General features: G+C 42.5%; 1 protein-coding gene across 5 annotated transcripts in view; it reads left to right on the forward strand.

The window, feature by feature from the left end:
* PAPPA (pappalysin 1) overlaps positions 1–19116 on the forward strand; it is a 228109-nt gene that overhangs the window by 76456 nt on the left and 132537 nt on the right. For all 5 annotated transcript variants that reach the window (XM_073313934.1, XM_073313936.1, XM_073313935.1 and 2 more), the window contains 3 exons: positions 1458–1751; positions 7204–7396; positions 15041–15162. In XM_073313934.1, the coding sequence (XP_073170035.1) occupies positions 1458–1751; positions 7204–7396; positions 15041–15162 (609 nt within the window). The remainder of the gene's footprint in view (positions 1–1457; positions 1752–7203; positions 7397–15040; positions 15163–19116) is intronic.

Here is a 19116-nt window from a genome sequence, read left to right on the forward strand (position 1 = left end):
AGTGCAGGGAGGATGGGAAGGCGAAGTTCACATGCTTCCCTCAGACAAAGAGCCAGGGTGCTGAGATAGCAGGATCCACCTAACCACCGATCCACAGCCCCTCAGTTTGACTTATGCAAAGCTGGCACAGAGACTAGTCCTCTGGCATGCAGGAGATGCGCAGCCACCCCTATAGGACTGCTAGGGGCTGACTCCTGGTGCAACCCCATGCATGACTGAAGGAGTGTAGGGCCTTGTGCTCTCAGGGAGAATTTCACATTCACACACCACTTTGTATCTCTCCTTTTTTTATAGGCATATAAAAATGTGTTTCTTTTGCCTTCTCTCTCACATGCTCACTCTCCTCTTTTCTCCCTTCTACACTGCCCCCCCCCACACACACACTCCCTCTCCTCGCTCATTCACACGCACCCCTTTATTGTTGCAACAAGAGTCAACGAACAGATGAGCATGAATAGTATCTGTGGTGTGTCATAACGTAATGATCTCATCCTCACAGTGCTACAGCCTCTGATAAAATTCCTCCTGCCAAACCTTTTTGCTCCTCATCTTCTCTAACTTAACAGTGCATCGCATCCATTTTTTATTTTGCCAGTATTCTTTCGTAAAACAGTTTTCCTTTACCTGGGTAAGGCACCAGCAAGGTAGGTAAACACTTTAAAATAAAAGGGCTTGTGAAAAGATGAGTTTAACAAACTATGGAAAGAAAATATGGAACTTCTCACTAACTCCAAACATAGCTGAAGCTCAGCTAAAAATAAAATTCTAACCATCCCTTCAGTAGGCTGCTGAACCTCGCTAGCTTACCATTTGCTTATCTACACATGCTCTAATTCACATGCAAAACCTGATCACCACTCACTTTTCTACAGATTTAATATCCAAGCAAATTAGTTATCACATTACTAAGATTTCATATTTTTTTACAAATTAGATCCCATGCCTTTACTAGTGTACTATGCAGTACTTTTTCAGATAATTAAAGTTAGAGTGGCTAATAAATGAGCAGAGTATATTTCATCTGAGATTTTCAAAGCTGCCTAGATGATTAGGACAACCAATTCCAGTTGATTTTAAAGCTTCACCCTTTGTAATGTGGAATATTCTCACCTTTTTGTCCAGTTATTAATTTAGAAATACCAACAATAAGCAACATGCCTCCTAGACTTTAACAGTGTCTGCTCCTGCAAAAGGCAGAGCACCGCGTGTGGGGTGCAGATCACTCTGAGCTCCCTGCTCAGCACCTGGAAGGCTCAGATGCACAGTGAGGATCTAAATATCAGGGGGTAGCCATGTTAGTCTGTATCCACAAAAACAACTAGGAGTTCAGTGGCACCTTAAAGACTAACAGACTTATTTGGGCATCAGCCTTTGTGGGTAAAAAACCTACTTCTCCACTTCCCCCAACTCCAGGATAAATGAGACAAAAGCAACAGCTTCTCATTTTCTCCATGCAGGTGGCATCGTGCTGAACCCTTCCTTCTACGGCATCCCCGGCCACACACACACAATGATCCATGAAATCGGGCACAGCCTGGGGCTCTATCATGTCTTCCGGGGAATCTCTGAGATCCTCTCCTGCAGTGACCAGTGCATGGAAACGGAGCCCTCCTTTGAGACTGGAGACCTCTGCAGCGACACCAACCCTGCTCCAAAGCACAAACTGTGTGGGGACCCTGGACCTGGCAATGACACATGCGGTTTTCACAGTTTCCTAAACACACCGTTCAGCAACTTCATGAGCTACGCAGGTACTCAGGCTTTGCCAGAGGTGTCCGTGATAGAAGAGGGAGGCAGAGAGGGAGGTTTGATTTTTAACATTCTGTTGCAGATGAGACATTATCCCAAGGTCACTGACGTTCCAATGACACTTTTCACATCTAGATATGGCGATTTGGGGCTTAACTTAGTCTGGGATTTCCAAAGTGAGGTAGGCAACCAGTTCCTCTTTAATTTCAATGGGAGTTGGGTTCCTAACCCCCTTTTGTCTCCTTTGGAAGATGTGAGCAAACCGTACGAGTTTGGTTTGTCTCGGGTGTTAGCGCTCTCATCTCTGGGTCACGTCAGAAGTTCAAGTCCTACATCATGAGCTGGGTTCTGTGCTGACATTGCAATGTAGGGAGAGCTGAGCTACCAGAGCCCTTATCCTTCAGATAAGACATAGGGGTGGGATCCCTGCCCCTCTCCCTTGGCAGTCCAATGGGCAATGAAGGATTCCATGTTGTTTTGGGAAGAGAGTAGGAGATAGAGACAGATGTCTTCACAGCATTCCCCCTTTGATTGGGTACTAGGGCCTGATTCTCAGTTGCAGTAAGCCTCTTTTACATCACCCTGGCAATATAAAGGTGTCTTAAAGTGAGTGTAAACTATTACTAAAGCTAAGATTTTGTCATGGAAGTCACAGAATTTGTCTCAGCGGGCAGGTCCCCCCTACAACTCCCAGCTGCTGCAGGGGATGAGGGGACCCCACAACCCCAAGCCACCACCGTGGGCAGCAGGGGGACCCTGCAGCTCCCAGCTGACATGTGCGGCAGATACTCGTGCAGCCCCAAGCCACTGCCGGCAGGGGGACCACACAGCCCCAAGCTGCAGCTGCAGCTACATGGGCGGCGAGGGGGACCCCGCAGCTCCCAGTCATGTGGGCTGTGGTGGGGGTCCCTGCAGCTCCCAGCCAACATGGGACAGACCCCACAGCTCCAAGCTGCTGCCGGTGGCAAGGGGGACCCTGCACTCTCAGCCATCATGGGTGGGGGAACCCTGGAGCCCCAGCAGTGGTGGGTGCTTCCCTCCCCATTTTCTCATAATTATTTTTAATAAAAGTCAGGGACAAGTCACGGGCTTCTGTGAATTTTTGGTTATTGCCCATGACCTGTCCATGACTTTTCTAAAAATAACTGTGACAAAATCTTAGCCTGAACTATTACATGTATGAAAAGAAAAGGAGTTCTTGTGGCACCTTAGAGACTAACCAATTTATTTGAGCATAAGCTTTCGTGAGCTACAGCTCACTTCATCGGATGCGTACTGTGGATGCATCTGATGAAGTGAGCTGTAGCTCACGAAAGCTTATGCTCAAATAAATTGGTTAGTCTCTAAGGTGCCACAAGTCCTCCTTTTCTTTTTGCGAATACAGACTAACACGGCTGTTACTCTGAAACCTATTACATGTACAGCCACTTTAAGGTACCTTTGCAGAGAAGGCAGAAACAGATTGTCCATGCAAAGTGCCACATGAGTGCTAATATATCTGTAGAGAAGCAAATGATTAATATCATCCGGGGCAGAGGCTGAGTTGATTTATAACACCGCGGTAGATATATCCTGGATGCTGCCGGATCTAATGGGTGCTGCTGTTTCTCATATTTTCCCACTCTTGGTTTCAAGGACAAGTATACACACGGTGACCTAGCTTTTTAGTACATACTGTGCACTTCTCATGATTTGGCCTGTATACTAACATTGTCGTTACGCAGATATACAGATTACAGCCAGAAACTATTCCTGCCCACTAAATTCTTATGATAATCTCACACCTACATGTAGAGGCCACCTGTTGTTACACTCCTCCCAGCAATGTGTTTGTGTGTGTGGACAAGGGCAGAAGATTTGGGGTGGGCCCGGAATGTTTCAACATGCAGAGAGCTCTTCTGTCCCACGCTCGCCAGCTCTCTCAACAGATTTGACACAGCCAGGCAGGACACCGAGATACCTATCTGCTAGTGAGAGCTAAAGAGGTGCTGGTGTTGTGAACAAAAGCGACTATTTATTCTTGTAAAATTAAGTGAAGTAACACGATAGGCATCTCTTGAGCTCATGCATGAATCTGTTTGCTTTTCTGTTGTTCCCAGTGGAATAAAAATCATATCAGGATATCACATCACTGTAGAAATACCTTTGAAGCCTCTAGGCTGAGGTCATACAGCTCTGAACGACTGGCTTTCTCTCTTTCTCATGTCTATATTGGTCTATCTATCTTATCTGTTTCTTACTTTGTCTCTATAGGATGTACCCGTACAGGCAACCTCATATCTCTCTAGAATTCAGGGGAGCTAGAAGCCGGAGGAGGGTGATTTGCATTGTCTCGCCTGTCAAACAGAGTCATGTTGTCTCCAAGTAAACAAAACATTACTTCCTTAGGGCCACTCCCATTGAAGCCAGTAGGAGTTCTGCCTCTGACTTCAATGAGAGCAGAAGTCCTAATGAAGCCTGTTTCATTTCTCTGGTCATTATATCATCTGTGGATTTGTGAGCCTTTCCTGAACGCTAATGACTCTCTCTCCCCTCCCCCACCCCCAAAAGAGCAGCCGAGGCTGGTGTTTAGAGAGACACTTGAGCTGCAGCATAGACTGCATGTCATCTTCCCCCTCTGCCATTCTTTCCACGATTGAGTCCTATCTATATTTTATTGTTCCTTTATGGTGGCTATTCAAAGCCTTTTGTGCACTTTTGGGCTTCCCTAAGGAATATTTATGGCTTTTACAGGATGTTCAGGGGTAGCCTGTCAATAATTATCGAGGAAATCCAAGGATTAAAGCGGCTCCTTGCATGGACACAGCAGCTTTGAGCTGGCCACTGGGATTTGATAGATATTTAGAAACCAACTGCACCTGCTCAGTTTGTTTGTTTCTTTGATGCGGGGAAGTTAGTTACTCTGTGGAATTAGCAAAGGAGATGCACTGGAGAGGATATGATCCTCTAGCCATCCTGGCAGCATTAATTCCTGCAACACATCTCCTGGAAGGGTTTGGGGCTGGAACTTGAAGCATTGATTCCAACCAAAGCACCCTCCTTGTGCTGTTGCTGGACGATGAGGTGGAAAGGACCCCACTAAGCAAGCAAGTTCCCTTTTTCTTTAGAACATTTTCACGTTCTCTCATTCCTCTTGTGCTCCACAATGCTCAGAACTGAAGGCATCTTGGCACCTACAAATAAATATAACTAATCCCCAAAATATCAAACTGGCAACATATTCAAATAACCAAGCAAGCAACCAAACTGTCCTCAGTAACCCATCACCCACACAAAACCGAATGCACAAGAGCTGTGTAAAATCATCATTGTTTTTTGTATTACAGTCATGCCTAAAGTCACTGTATGAGAATGAAGCCTTGTTATGCTAGGTACAGTCTATACACATATAATATAATAAGACATAGTCCTTGTTCCCAAGAGCTTCCAATCTAAATAGACAAGGCGCAAGCAAGAGCAAGGATAGATATTAAAGTACTAGCCTGGGGGCTGTAAGATCTTCAATTCCCTGCTCCACCAGAGACTTCCTCTGGGACCTTGGGCAACTCATTTAGTCTCCCTGTGTATCTGTAAAATAGGGATATATAAATCCCTACTTCTTAGCAATGTTATGAGGAGGAATACACTAAAAGTTGCGGTCAGGGGACTCATGCTATGATAACTGGGGGCATGTAAGTACCTATGATAGCTAGATAGATAATTATCTCCATTTATGCATGGGGAAAAGCAGATGAAGTGATTTGCCCAGGATCACCCTAGAAATCTGCAACAGAGCCAGGGAGTTGCAGAGCTGTTAAAAAAATGGAATGTTTCTGTCACCGAAAATGTCAGCATTTCAAGATGACTTTCCATTCTGATTCAGAACAGAAAGTTGAAATGTCAGAAAATTCTCATGAAATGAAACTTTCTGAAAAGTTTCAAATCAAGGATCAAAGAGGCGAATTTCGACATTATTAACGTGCTGAAACGACATGTTTCATTCTGAATCGACATTTTGAAATGAAATTTTTATTTTAAATAGACATTTCAAAACTCAACAGAATTTTGTTTGTATTCCCCTGATTGCATAACTTTAAAAAAAATTGAATTTGATCTTTTCCCATGGAAAATTTTGACTTTTGGGAAAACTACATTTACTGGTGGGGGAAACAATTTGGTTAAAAAAATTTGACTAGTTCTCTTGAATACAGATTTCCTGAGTCCCAGCTCCGTGCTGAAGCCACAAGAGCATCCTTCTTAGATTCACAGAGTTTAAGGCCAAAAAGGACCATTAGATCATCTAGTCAGAACTCCTGTGTATCACAGGGCATTACATTTCCCCATTTACCCCTGTCGTGACCCCAGTAACTTGTGTCTGACGAAAGCCTATCTTCCAGAAAGGCATACAGTCTTGATCTGAAGATATCAAAAGATTTCATAAATGGTCACGTGACAAAACCGTCAACCCCCTCTAACTGAGCCTGGTTTTAAAATGTGCTAGGTTCCTGGTGAAATTCATTTCCGTGCTCACAACCACCTGTTCACCTCAAACTTTCAGCTACCCAGCCTCAATCCATCACTACTGCAGACCCAGGACCCCCCTACTTACTATTGCCAACTGGCCTGTGGGTAGAGACTGTTTCTTCTGCATTCCCTACTGCCTTCTGGGCCTCTGAGGGGTAACAAGTGGCTGATCCCACATTTTCTACCTTTGGGGAGAGGGCCATTAAACTCACTTATCCAGTTGTCTTTGGAGAGGCCAAGAAGCAGCTTGACACCCACTCCCTCACCTTCAAAGGGGAGAGAGAGAACCTCCATCTCTTGGTGCAAATGGTTCTGTATTTCCACTGGAGCAAGTAGTTCTCTGCCATACTCCCTTGTTACCACCCTAGGCCTTATGGGCATTACCTTCCCCGAGGCTTAATGCAGAGCCAGCAGTGGTGGGAAAGGGAGGACTTGGAGGATGAGGATGTGTGGGGAGTCAGTCCAAACAGAAAGGGAGCTAAAGAAGAAACAGAGGCAGGATAAGGAAGGCGTGGGGGAGAGTCGTGCTCTGAATTGCGCTTTCGTTCCATTCCCTGCCCACCTTTCCTTAAAGACAAAACCTTTTTCTGCTCTCACATTCAAGTGTAGACCCAGCTCTGACCAGAAGGTGCTGCACTCAGGCTGTCTGGCTCCTTTCATACCTCTATGCATCACTGCCCTCCTTGGGGTGACCTTCAGGATCTTCCTGTGTGCCCCAGGCCATAGCAAGAGAGGAGGGCTGATGTTGTTTTGGTTTTTTTTTTTTTTTTACTTCTGTTTCCTTTCACCTGTCTCCAGAAGTGATGACTGTACTAATTTGTTCACAGGCCATTAACTCCCGAGAGCAGGGAGAGCCCATTCCAACATCTGCAAGTAGCTTGGGAGCTCACGTTTGCCACATCATAATTCTCTCCTCTCTCTCTCCTTATCTCTCGCTTTGTTGGTTTTCAGACGACGACTGCACCAATTCCTTCACGCCCAATCAGATGGCGAGAATGCACTGCTACTTGGACCTGGTGTACCAGAGCTGGCAGCCTGTCAAGAAACCCGCTCCAATTGCCATTGCCCCTCAGATCGTGGACCGAACTTCGAACTCCATCACTCTGGAATGGTTTCCTCCCGTTGACGGTCATTTCTTTGAAAGGTGATCACGAGCTTTGATGTGCTGCAGCCCTTAACCTGAAAGAGTCAGGGAAAGGGAACATGGAAGTAACCAGATGCCCTACTTCAGGAAAGCAGTTAAGCATATGCTTAAGTGCTGTCCTGAATAGAGATGCTTTCCTGAATAAGAGCTTATTCCTGAATAAGAGCTTATTGATCTATTTTCACCATCTCTATCAGTCCCTTTGTTCCTTTATTGGTCTGGAGCATTCTCTCTAGGTCCTTTGATTGGGCATTTAAAGAGCAAATCTCCTCCATATTTGATCTAAAGCAGCGATTTTGGTTTTGCGATCTCTGCTGTTATTGCTGCCCATTCACAAATAGATACTCACAGACAGCTCTATTATCTTCACCTCGGACGGCAAGTCCTTCCTACTCCCATGTGCAAAACAGGGCAAATCCTGCCTGGCTTCCATGCTTCAGAGCCCAGATCCTGCCTCTGCTTCCCTAGCAGTGGAAGCTCTGCAAGAGGGCAGCAGTGTTTGGAAGAGCACCCCGCATCTGCTGTAAAGTAGCAGAGCAGGTGGAAATGGTGCAAGGGCAGAGCCGGAGATCCTAGCTCCTCTCTGCTCTGCAACTTGCCAAAATGACCAGTAGGGCTACTTCAGCCAATAGCCTTTGCAGAACATCTCAGCAGCCACACGACCGCTGGGAGGGTGGATTCTTTTCCCCACCCCACAGAACAATTAGTCAGTGCACGGACCAGCTGCTCAGGCTTGTAAGTGGCACGTATGATTTGGCCCTATAAACCTGACGTGTGCCCCTGGCTATATATCAAGTAGAACTTGTCTAGAAGAGGACGTGTGCATATGCAGCTGGCTGGCTGTCCTTAATACAGAACCAAGATGAATGCAATGCCGTGGCTGATCATTTCAACACGCAGCAGTCAAGCAGTTCGTAGTTACAGCTACCATAACTCAGCCCTCCACAGCTCTCGACTTGCCCAAGCCATGCTTTCCTGTCTACACTTCTGTTTTTAGCCATGGAGCATCCCGCTGCCTCTCTGCTGCTGGAGCCTTTCCCCGCTGCAGGTAAAGACTCCAGCAATGGGGAAAAGCTTTGGCAGCTCCCCACGGCTAGCACCTTCCTGCTACAGGGGTGTGGGGAAGGTTCTGACAGCTCCTGGCCGCTGGAACCCTTCTTCTCTGCAGGGAAAGGCTCCAGCAATGGGAAAAGGCTCATCCTTTCCCCGCTGCCTCCCTCCCACCAGAGCCTTTCACTGACCCATGTAGTTACAGGCTGCAGTGTGGACGTAGCTTGCTTTTCACTGCGGTGGGTAGCTACGAAGACCCACTGGCAGAAGTGGTGTGTAGTGAGACGTAGCCTCAAGGTGTATGCCATTAAAATATATTTATATGCAGATTGGCTGAGTGGTGGCAGCCATGGGAAGCCTAACTGAACTTCCTCACACGTTTACAGTCTCAGTCTTAGCATTGCAGTAAACATGCCAAAATAATACAATGCCAAATGCTGGGACTGGAGGACAGGAGGCGGATCACCTGTTCTATTCATTCCCTCCGAAGCGTCAGGCACTGTCCACTGTCAGAGACAGGATACTAGGCTAGGTGGACCATCAGTCTGACCCAGTGTAGCCATTCTTTTGTAATAGCCTACTTTGTTTGCATTGAATTTCCATGGTTTTTGTTTTGCTTTTTTTATAAAAGAGAAAACTTTATTGAACTCCCATTGGAACCAATGCAATCTGCAGTGTATGAGACTGAAGTGCAGTGTTCCAGATACAAGCATATCAGTACATGAATATCTATCTGAACACTCATATTTATTTAAAGGAGAGCACCTTGAAATATGGGGCATTCAGTGGATGTAATTCCCGCCTTGTGTAGAGCATCAGTACAAGAACTGTGCACCATTTAAGACTCACTTACACTCTATTTTGTGGCTATAAGTGGTGTATAGCGATGGTTCTGACCCTCTGTGCAAAGAGAGTGAATTTCACCCTTTCTGCATGGTAATGTAGGAAATGCCATACCAGATCAGATCAATATCTGATCTCGAGCGTTTTAGCTCACATGTATTTGCTTGTAGTTTTGTAAACTCTCCATTACTTTAACTGTAGTTTTGCAGCAAGACAGACTGCTTTGACAATGTACTTCTGAAAATGTATAGCATCTTATATGAATCATTGAGAATTCTCAGGCAGTTTTGGTCTATATTCATCATAAAGAGATTAAATTAAGCTTTCCCAATATCCATTTAATTTAGATTTCATAAGGAAGTTATTGTATGTTAAATAAATACCATCTGACTGTTAAAAAACATATTGATATGGGATTAATTGTTATGTAACAAAATATGTCTCTATTACATATTTCTAAAACTTTATCAGTAGGTTTTTAATAACTCATTGCTAGTTGGTGCTTAAATGTTACACAATGGATAGCCTGTTAGTCTAGAATGTCATAACAAAGTTATCACATATTAAATAAATACTGATTTCTTTGAAACATATCCTTTGGGGCTTGACATTTATGTGATCAATATTACTATAGATAGTTAAAGAGACATTGTCAAGGAGCTTAGGTCCAACTTTTGATCTTTTAAAAGTTTCCCATCCTAATATAAAGCAAAGTTTTCCTGTGATCTTTTAAACAAATACATTTAGCTACAATCTTTTTTCCCTTAAAGGTAAATACCACTTCTTATATGTTGGGAGAACCAAGCACACTTGTGCCATCATAGGGCTCAATCCTACACCTGCTTACAAATATGCTTAACTTTAAGTACCAAAGATGAGCACATGTAAGCATTTGCAGGTTCTGCGCCATAGTGAAAGAGAACTAGAAAGTGAGGCTGGTCATAGTCTCGTGTGTGGGAAAAGGCTGTCGTGAAGGGCTTTTTTCCTCAGAGCATAAATCATGGGCCAAATCTTGCTTCCTTTGCTGAAATGAGGAGAGCATTCACTTCAATGGGACTACTCATGTAAATTTCAGGAGTTTGATTCTCCACTGCTATGCACCTTGGGCCTAATTCTTATTAGACTGAGGGCCCTTTTACATTGCTCTGGCAGCATAAAGGGGCCTTCAAGTGAGCATAAGTATAATTTATGCTCACCTTAAGTCCCCCTTACACTGTCAGAGCAATATAAGGAGGCCTCAGTATAAATAAGAATCAGGCCCATAAAACCTAGCCATATATTATCAAAGAACAGAAGGCATGTAATGCTGCTGTACTAGAGGCCATTAAGTTTCATAAGTTTGGTGAGACACAAAGCATGACACCAAGGGCCAAGTTCCTTAGGTGTCTTTTAGGAGACATTTTAGTGTAAATTCATATTGTCATCTCTTGTGATTTTGTCACAAGTCTTGCAATATTCATTGTTTTTCTTAAAGGCCCAGCTTCTGGAGTCAGGTGATTACATGAGAATCTAAGCTTTCATTTTTAAAAAAGGCATGTTTCTGTCCCTCATGGTTGCAGAGAAAATCTTGAAAATGTGATCCCTAAAGGCTCAAAACCAGAAAGAAAATAAAAAGAGCCAGAAACGAATTAATCTAATTATTTTGGGCGCCTTGATCTGTGATTTTAGAAAGCTTTGAGTTGGTGATTCTGTGATCTTATTTTTCTATAATATACGCGGAGAGGAGAGTGTTATTTATTTATAACCTCAGCAAACATAGTTATACCAGATACCTACACTATTGGTACATTAAGTCAATCCAATGACTCCATAGCTTTGTATTTTATGTAGTGTATGGCTAGTGTGCCATGCCAGGGTGAAATCTGAATGAATGTCCCTAAATTCTAGTAGGTTACTGAGCCCCTAAGTCTTTTAACACTCAAATCTGTGGGTAAATAGTGCCTCTCGGTCACATGGGTCTAGAATAGAGCTATGCAGAATTTTTTGGGATGAAACATATTCAGGTTGACCAAAACATGTTGTGAATTGTGTTGAATTTGCCCATTTTTTAAATCCAGAAAATAAAGGAAGAAAAACTCCAAAAAAATTGAAATGTTTAGTTTAGATATTTTCAAAAGGAAACGTTTTGATTTTTTTATTTGAAATTACTTTTCATTTTGAATTTTACTTCCTTTTTTTTTTTTTTGTTTCACCAAAAAATTGGGGCAATGGATTTTGGGTCAACCCAAACTGAAAAATGGGTTATTCACACAGCTCAGATCTGCTGTACCTGCCATCCATGTATTCTGCAGAGAAGACCTGTCTCATGGAATAAAAGCATTACCAGAATCTGATGTCAAACATATGTGTTTAAAATAATAATAAAAATAAAAAAGAGGAAACAAAGGGGGAGGGAGAAACCCTGTTCATTTCCTGACTGTCTCAGACCTATTTTAATCTTGTTGTTATCAAGCATCCATTCATGTGGCTACTGCTTGATATGCACAGTTGGAATATAAACAGTTATTGTTATGGGGCTGTGTCGTGTGGCTTGCTCAGGCAAGAACGGACTGAGTGCATCTGATCTTCCAACTCTTCATCAAGACAACTGCATTAATTTCCATGGAACTGCTGATATCTCATTCTTTGCAATACAATATTTTGTGCAGCACAATTCCTAGATATAGATAACTGGGGGTTTTGTTGCTGTTTGTTTGCTTTAATCACCCTTGACAGTTTAAATGTCTCCAAGGACAGGGAAGAGATTCTGAACTCCAAGTAAGCTATATATGTGTTTTTATCCTCAAAAACTTTTAATCTGGATGGAGCCAGCCATGGCAGGAGAAGATGGCATTTCTCCACTGTTCAGTTGCAAATTCATTTTAAATAGGCTGCTATAAGGTTTGTCTCAGTATAGGCTACTGAATCCATTCCACTCAAATGTGTAATTATGGGAGCACATCACCTCTATGCCATCAACTTCATACACTGAAATGTGCCCAGTACTTCGTTTCTCAAAAAACATGGAGGGCGAGATTTTCCATTACCCTGTACACCCAGTATACATGTACAAATTCAGTATAAATTATTGCCATTCTGAATTAGTAACATTTTAAACCCACTTTGTCCTCATTTGCAGGGTAGTGGAGAATCTGGCTCCGAGATTCACAAACCTGTAATAGCAAACTCTTAATCAGTTCTGGTGCCCATGTCTGCTTACAGGATTTGTGTGGCCACGTGTGCATGATTAGACAAACCGAAAGCTTTAACCCAAGAGTCGTCCCTAGCGTAACGCTCCTTTTTTAACCAATGGAGTTATACAGGGGCTGAGTTTTGCTCCCAGTATGGAAAAGTAAGAGGAGAATATCTGTTCACAGCCTATCCCACATAATGCTCCTTGTGATTTCTCTTACCTCCAAGTCATTGCTGAGAAAGGAAAATGTTTTTTCTGTAAGACTATTGCTTTTTCCACCATGATAACCTATGATGAAACTATAGCTGCTCATTTAAGTAAAAAGCAGTCCTAAATGTGGAAACTTGGATTTCCATGCCCTGTGTTCCTCCAGGAGCAAGTGCTGCTGCAGGAGTTTCTTTGTAGAGAGACTGAGAACTATTAGCTATTGAGGTCTAGTAAACAAATTACCATTAGGGTCTAACACAAATGCCTGGTGATAATTCTGTGTTTCACTTACTTAGTATCTTTCATCCTAGGATCTTAAAGCATTTTACAAATGGTAATTAGTTGAGCCCTATTATTTACTCAAACCATGACTAACTCAATAGTTAACATGTCCTATGAAATACTGTAGTGGAGTTAAACCAGCGTGTTGTGCAATTGGTCACTTGAAGTCACATAATATTCTTCTGCTCCCTGAATGGGTGGTCAACTTTTTAGAATGGAAGACCCACAAATGCTGAATAGCAGGTAACCCATCATAGAAGTGTAGGACTAGAAGGGACCTCAATAGGTCATCGAGTCCAGTACCCTGCACTCAAGGCAGGAATATGTAATAACTAGACGGTTCCTGACAGGTGTTTGCCTAACCCATTCTTAAACAGTGACAGAGATTCCACAACCTCCCTAGGCAATTTGTTCCAATGCTTAACTACCCTGTCAGGAAGTTTTCTCTAATGTCCAACCTAAACCTCTCTTGCTGCAATTTAAGCCCATTGCTTCTTGTCCTATCCTCAGAGGTTAATGAGAACAATTGTTCACCTTCCTCCTTGTAACAACCTTATATGTACTTGAAAACTGTAAAGATGTCTCCCCTCAGTCTCCTCTTTTCAAGACTAAACAAACACAGTTTTTTCCAATCTTCCCTCATAGGCCATGTTTTCTAGACCAGTGTTTCTCAACAACTGGTCCATGGATCAACGCCGGTCCCTGAGATCTCCCTGACCCAGATTAGGAAGGCAGTAAGCTGGTCACTGGTAACAAAAAACGTTGAGAAACACTGTTCTAGACCTCTCATCATTTTTGTTGCTGTCATCGGGACTTTCTCCAGTTTTTCCACATCTTTCCTGAAATGTGGCATCCAGAACTGGAAACAAGTATCAGAGGGGGTTTTTTTACCCACGAAAGCTTATGCCCAAATAAATCTGTTAGTCTTTAAGGTGCCACTGGAGAACTGGAAACAACCCTCCAGCTGAGAGTAGAGCAGAAGAAGTACTTCTCATGTCTTGCTTTCAACACTCCTGCTAATACATCCCAGAATGATGTTTGCTTGTTTTGCAACAGTGCTACACTATTGACTTACATTTAGCTTGTGATCCACTATAACCCCCAGATCCCTTTCCACAGTACTCCTTCTTAGGCAGTCATTTCCCATTTTGTATTTTTACAATTGATTGTTGCTTCCTAAGTGGAGTACTTTGCATTTGTCCATATTGAATTTTATCCAATTTGCATGCAACCATTTGTCCAGTTTGTCCAGATAATTTTGAATTTTAATCCTACCCTCTGACCTTGCAGCCCCTCTGAGCTTGGTGTCATCCACAAACTCTATAAATGTAGTCTCTCTATGCCACATCTTTGAATGGATAATCTATTTGTGCCAAAATTTGTGATACCTTCATGGTCTGCAAACACTTTTCAAAAATACTTCCAAATGAATAAGACCCAGAGTCATTGCAAACTGCCGGGCAGGCCAGATCTTCAGCTGGTGCAAATCAGTATAGCTTTATTGAAGTCAATGGAGGTAAGACAATTTACACCCGTTGAGGTTCTGGCCCTGTGCACTTAGTAAAAATATTTGTGAATCAGTGAGATTGTTTGTTTTTTTTCCCCATACTCTACCATCTTTGCTCACAGAACCTTATTCAGGTAGCTGTTATTAACCATATTTTACAGAGGGGGAAATTGCAGCAGAAGAAGTGCCTTACCTAATGTCATGCATGAAGTCCATGACAGAGCCAGGAATGGAACTGCACTCTCCTGATGCCTATTTCTCTGCTTTAACAACTAGACAGGGTTTTCTTTCATTGGGGTTTGATCCAGTTGTAGAGAAGAAAAAATAAATAACCCAGCATGGTTTTACAAGTTGCTGTCATTTTGTATTCTGTATTCATTTTAAAAACACAGATGCAGTCTTCACAGGCTATTAGCTGAACCCTACAGAAGGTCATGCTGAAAAGTGCAGTTTGCCAATGCCCTAAGAAAAGGGGGTTAAGTGGAATTGAATTCTAAATCTTGTGGCTTTTAGTATTGTAGGAGAAGCAGCTCATTCAGCTGTTACTAAGTTGATGTGTCCTTCTGTTTTCCTGGCTTCCTAGAGAAGTGGGATCAGCATGTGATCTGTGTACAGAAGGAAGAGTCCTGGTGCAATATGCCTTCGGTGCCTCTTCACCAATGCCATGTGATCCATCTGGGCACTGGAGTCCACGGGAAGCAGAAGGTGAGTCGGAGGGAGGGATGGCTCTGCCATGGAAGGGAAAAGGTGGGGGATGGGTGGAAACACTAGAATGGGAAAGAAGGGAGAAAGGGGCAAAATGAGGAAGAGATAAAGTTAACACTGGTTATCTTTTCATGTGGCATGAACGAAAATAAAGGGCAGATAAGCACACAGGACCGGTTTCCACCATGGCATAGCTCATTAGCTGAAATCTGTGTGCTCAGACGTACCTGTACAGCTCCCATTTAAGTCAGTGGGAGTTGAGCATGAATTTCTGAGAGCAGAACTGTACCAAGAAACCAACTAATCTGATTTGTAACGTGAAGTGAAATAGGTGCCGACAGAGAGGCCTGTTTACTCCAACCCACAAAAATGCAATATTTAATTTTATTTATTGAGGCCCAGATTCTACCATCTTTATTTGCATTGAGTAGTACCTTACTCCAGGAGTAGCCTCATTGAAAGCAGTGGGGACTACTTACAGAGCAAAGTACCCAGCAGCAGGAATAAGGGAGGCAAAATCAGTTCCTTGATTGATTAATGATTGATTAATTTCAATGTATCCCAAATGGCAAGTGCTGACTTATGGGGTGTTACTATGAATAGTCCTGCATAGCAGTTAATGCCAAGAAATTTAAAAAACAAACAAACCAACAACACAGCACAAGTTTAAATGTTTACCTGCTAGATATGCAGTTTTAGCTCAACAAGGTTAGGAAAAGCTTGGGAGAGTTGATTCCCCACTCAGTTACACCTAGTTTATAAGGTGTAGCTCTGTCCATTTCAATGGAGTTATACCAGTGTAGAACTGATTTAAGACAATGGAGAATTGGGCCCCAAATTTTTATAATCTACCTTCCTAGTGTATCTTAATATAGGATCCTTCATTGGTTTCTGGGGACTGCATAGTTTTCCATAGTTTAGAAGAAAAACTTTTTCATCAGGAATCCTTGCGATATATTTCCTTTTCCCTCTTTTCATCCATATGAAGCAGATTTTTGTCCAAGCACTGATTATTCCAGCTTTAGATTTAGATATTAAGCTGGATATTTTACAAACACTGCAATTGAGACACAAACCATGGTATGAAATATCTTTCTGAGCTTCGTAGAAATTGAACTGGTTTTCCATAAAAAGCTGTGACCCATTGTTGGTTTCATCTCATCAAGATGATCAGGGGATCAGAAATGGGCAAGGCAGCTGTCAAAGGTTTTGGTCTCCTTAAAGAGCATGAGAGACAGATGAACCGTTCACCAGAAAATAGATTGCGTGAATAATTCACACTGAATAACTTATTCAGTGTATCTAGCCTCTTTTTTTTTCCCTGTCTGTTGAATGTCCACAAGCAGATCTCAGTGCCCTCAGATGCATTCCCCATTCAAGTTCACCTGACAGATTGTTCCCATTTTTTAAGTCTGTGTCTTAATCACAAATAGTGAATGGATGATACTCAAAAGATTAAACATGCATTGTGATTGGTTGTATAAATTCCATGCCATTGTTTCTGTTCCTTGACTTGTTGACTTGTAACTACTATAATCTAGAGGCAGTAGGAAGAAGCCAGTGGGGCTTTGTATCTTTCAGGGTGAGGGAGCAGAGAAGCAGGATTAGAGAAATCTGGATCTAGAGCTGGCTAGAGGATGGAAGTCTCATCTCACAAAGGATTCTGAGATTTCAAACTCTGGCTTTATTCCGAATTGGACCAAAAATAGAAAATTTCTAAATTCTCCACGAAGGAAAATTCTCCCCCCAAATTAGTTTGGGGGTCTCAGTCAAGCCATTTTGTTTCTATTCATTTTGTTTACATGTCGAAGTTATATATATACATTTTATAATATATCATAAATATAATACAAAAGATAAACACTGTTAAAACAATAAGTCATTTCAAAACAAAAGATTGAAATGTTTCAACATTGTCAAAACTCATTCCTACCCCCCCCACTCCACCCCCCCGTTTTCTTCCAGAATGAAATTCTGGTGAAATCAACCGCATTCCGCAAAGCATGTTGATATTGACAGACCCGCACAATGCATCGGAATATCTGGTTCTGTCTAAATGTCTCCAACTAGCGCTAATTTGAAACCACCTTTTCCTTTTGGATCACACAGGCCTAACCAGAGGCAATATTGCTAGAAAAAATGGGCCACTGTAAGATATTATTAGCGGGCTGCAGAGTTTACATTTAATTTCCTCTTGTCACAGTGTGTGCCTGCATATTCTTAGCTATGAAATGTGCAGTCAGATCCTTATCTATCTCATTCAATTGCAGTTGGACCATAGCTATGGCGAGGGGTTTTGGAAACCGTGTCTGGCTACTGTGTTAATCATCCGTGTCCTCTCCCATATATAAGATCTACCAAGTGGATGGCATTTGCTGGTCTGTAATTTTCCGTCATCACCACCCAGTCACTGGCATACAGTAACTGTGTGTGTTTGTGTTTGCACACTTGGTCTTAGTTGCAGACAGCCTAGTTAGATCATTGCCTGACTTCGTTAATTGTCTCTCTGCGAGTATTCAGCAAGCTTAAAAACCACTTTCTGCAATGATTCATGTGTGTAAACACTCCACTACTTGAATGGTCATAGGAAGCAGCCTTGAAAGAGGAAAAAGCATGGTCAAAACAAGCTCATCTTAAAGTTTGAGCCAATATTCATGGGAAATACTTTGTGGTACTCTTCCAGCTTACCAGAAAACCACAGTTCTCACATGGATCAAAAGCTACAATGAACCCAATTTGTGCAATTTCAAGCCTTAAGTTCTCTTTGTCAGTCAAGGGTAGGTTGTGGTTGCCTGTGTCATGCTGATTAAGGGAAGCTGGGAACATGGAATAGCCACGATGGATCAGACCACTGAAAAATCCAGTACTCTGCCTCTGGCAATGGCCAAATACATTGCTCAAGAGCGGTTCATTCCATATTCGAATTTGAGCTGTCTTAATTGGACACATAGGTCACATGGTATGGTTTTTTTGCCCTGAATGAATGAGTGCAACTCAGTGAATCAGGGTTTAGTGTGGTCACTCATGCTTGCAAATCCAAAATGCTCTCTTCGTGTCCATTCTGCACTGCTTGCATAGGATCTGACATTGCTACGATTGTTCCTGCCAATTGACTCATTTACTGGCATATTTGCAGAAGACGAGTGTAAAAGGGGCACAAAGCAAATTTGTTTAAAAATGCTGCCACGTGTTTGGTACTTCTTCCTTTTGCCATAGAAACCCAAAGGTGCATGGAGTAGGACTTTTCACACTCTCCACAATTAAATATAAACTTTTATCTAAGCTCAACACAGTTTCTGACTAATCATAAATTCATACATTCCAAGGCCAGAAGAGACCACTGTGATCATCTTGTCTAATCTCCGGCATAACACAAGCCCTAGAACTTCCCCAAAAGAATCTTTTTTATAAAAAGCATCCAGTCTTGATTTTAAAATTGTCAGTAATGGAGACTCCACCATGAATCTTGATAGGTTATTCTGGTGGTGAATTACTCTCACTGTTAAAAATGTACACCTTATTCCAGCCTGAATTTGTCTAGTTTCAACTTCAAGCCATTGGATCTTTACCTGCTTTATACCTTTATCTGCTAGACTGAAGAGCCCATTATCAAATATTTGTTCCCCATGTAGGTATTTTTAAACTGTAATCAAATGATCCCTTAAACTTCTCTTTGTTAAATTAAATAAATCGAGCTACCTGAAATTTTTTAAAGTAGTAACATCTGTAGTTTGCTCAGACTTTCAGTCTATGCAGGGCCGTGGTCAAGCATACAGTGTAGCTACTCAGAACGGCTGTTGCTTAGTATGGATAAATGTCTTGTAGTATTAAACTCTCTGCAGTTGGAGTGAAATTCACCCCCTGTGGGGGAGTTAGCCCACTGGCTGTGTAAGTGTTGCACAAGCGTTGTGCTGGGTGGATTGCACCCTTTCTGAGGACGTCTCTCATTTGTGC

The sequence above is a fragment of the Lepidochelys kempii genome, chromosome 16 (genome assembly GCF_965140265.1).
Source record: "Lepidochelys kempii isolate rLepKem1 chromosome 16, rLepKem1.hap2, whole genome shotgun sequence".
Classification (NCBI taxonomy): domain Eukaryota; kingdom Metazoa; phylum Chordata; order Testudines; family Cheloniidae; genus Lepidochelys; species Lepidochelys kempii.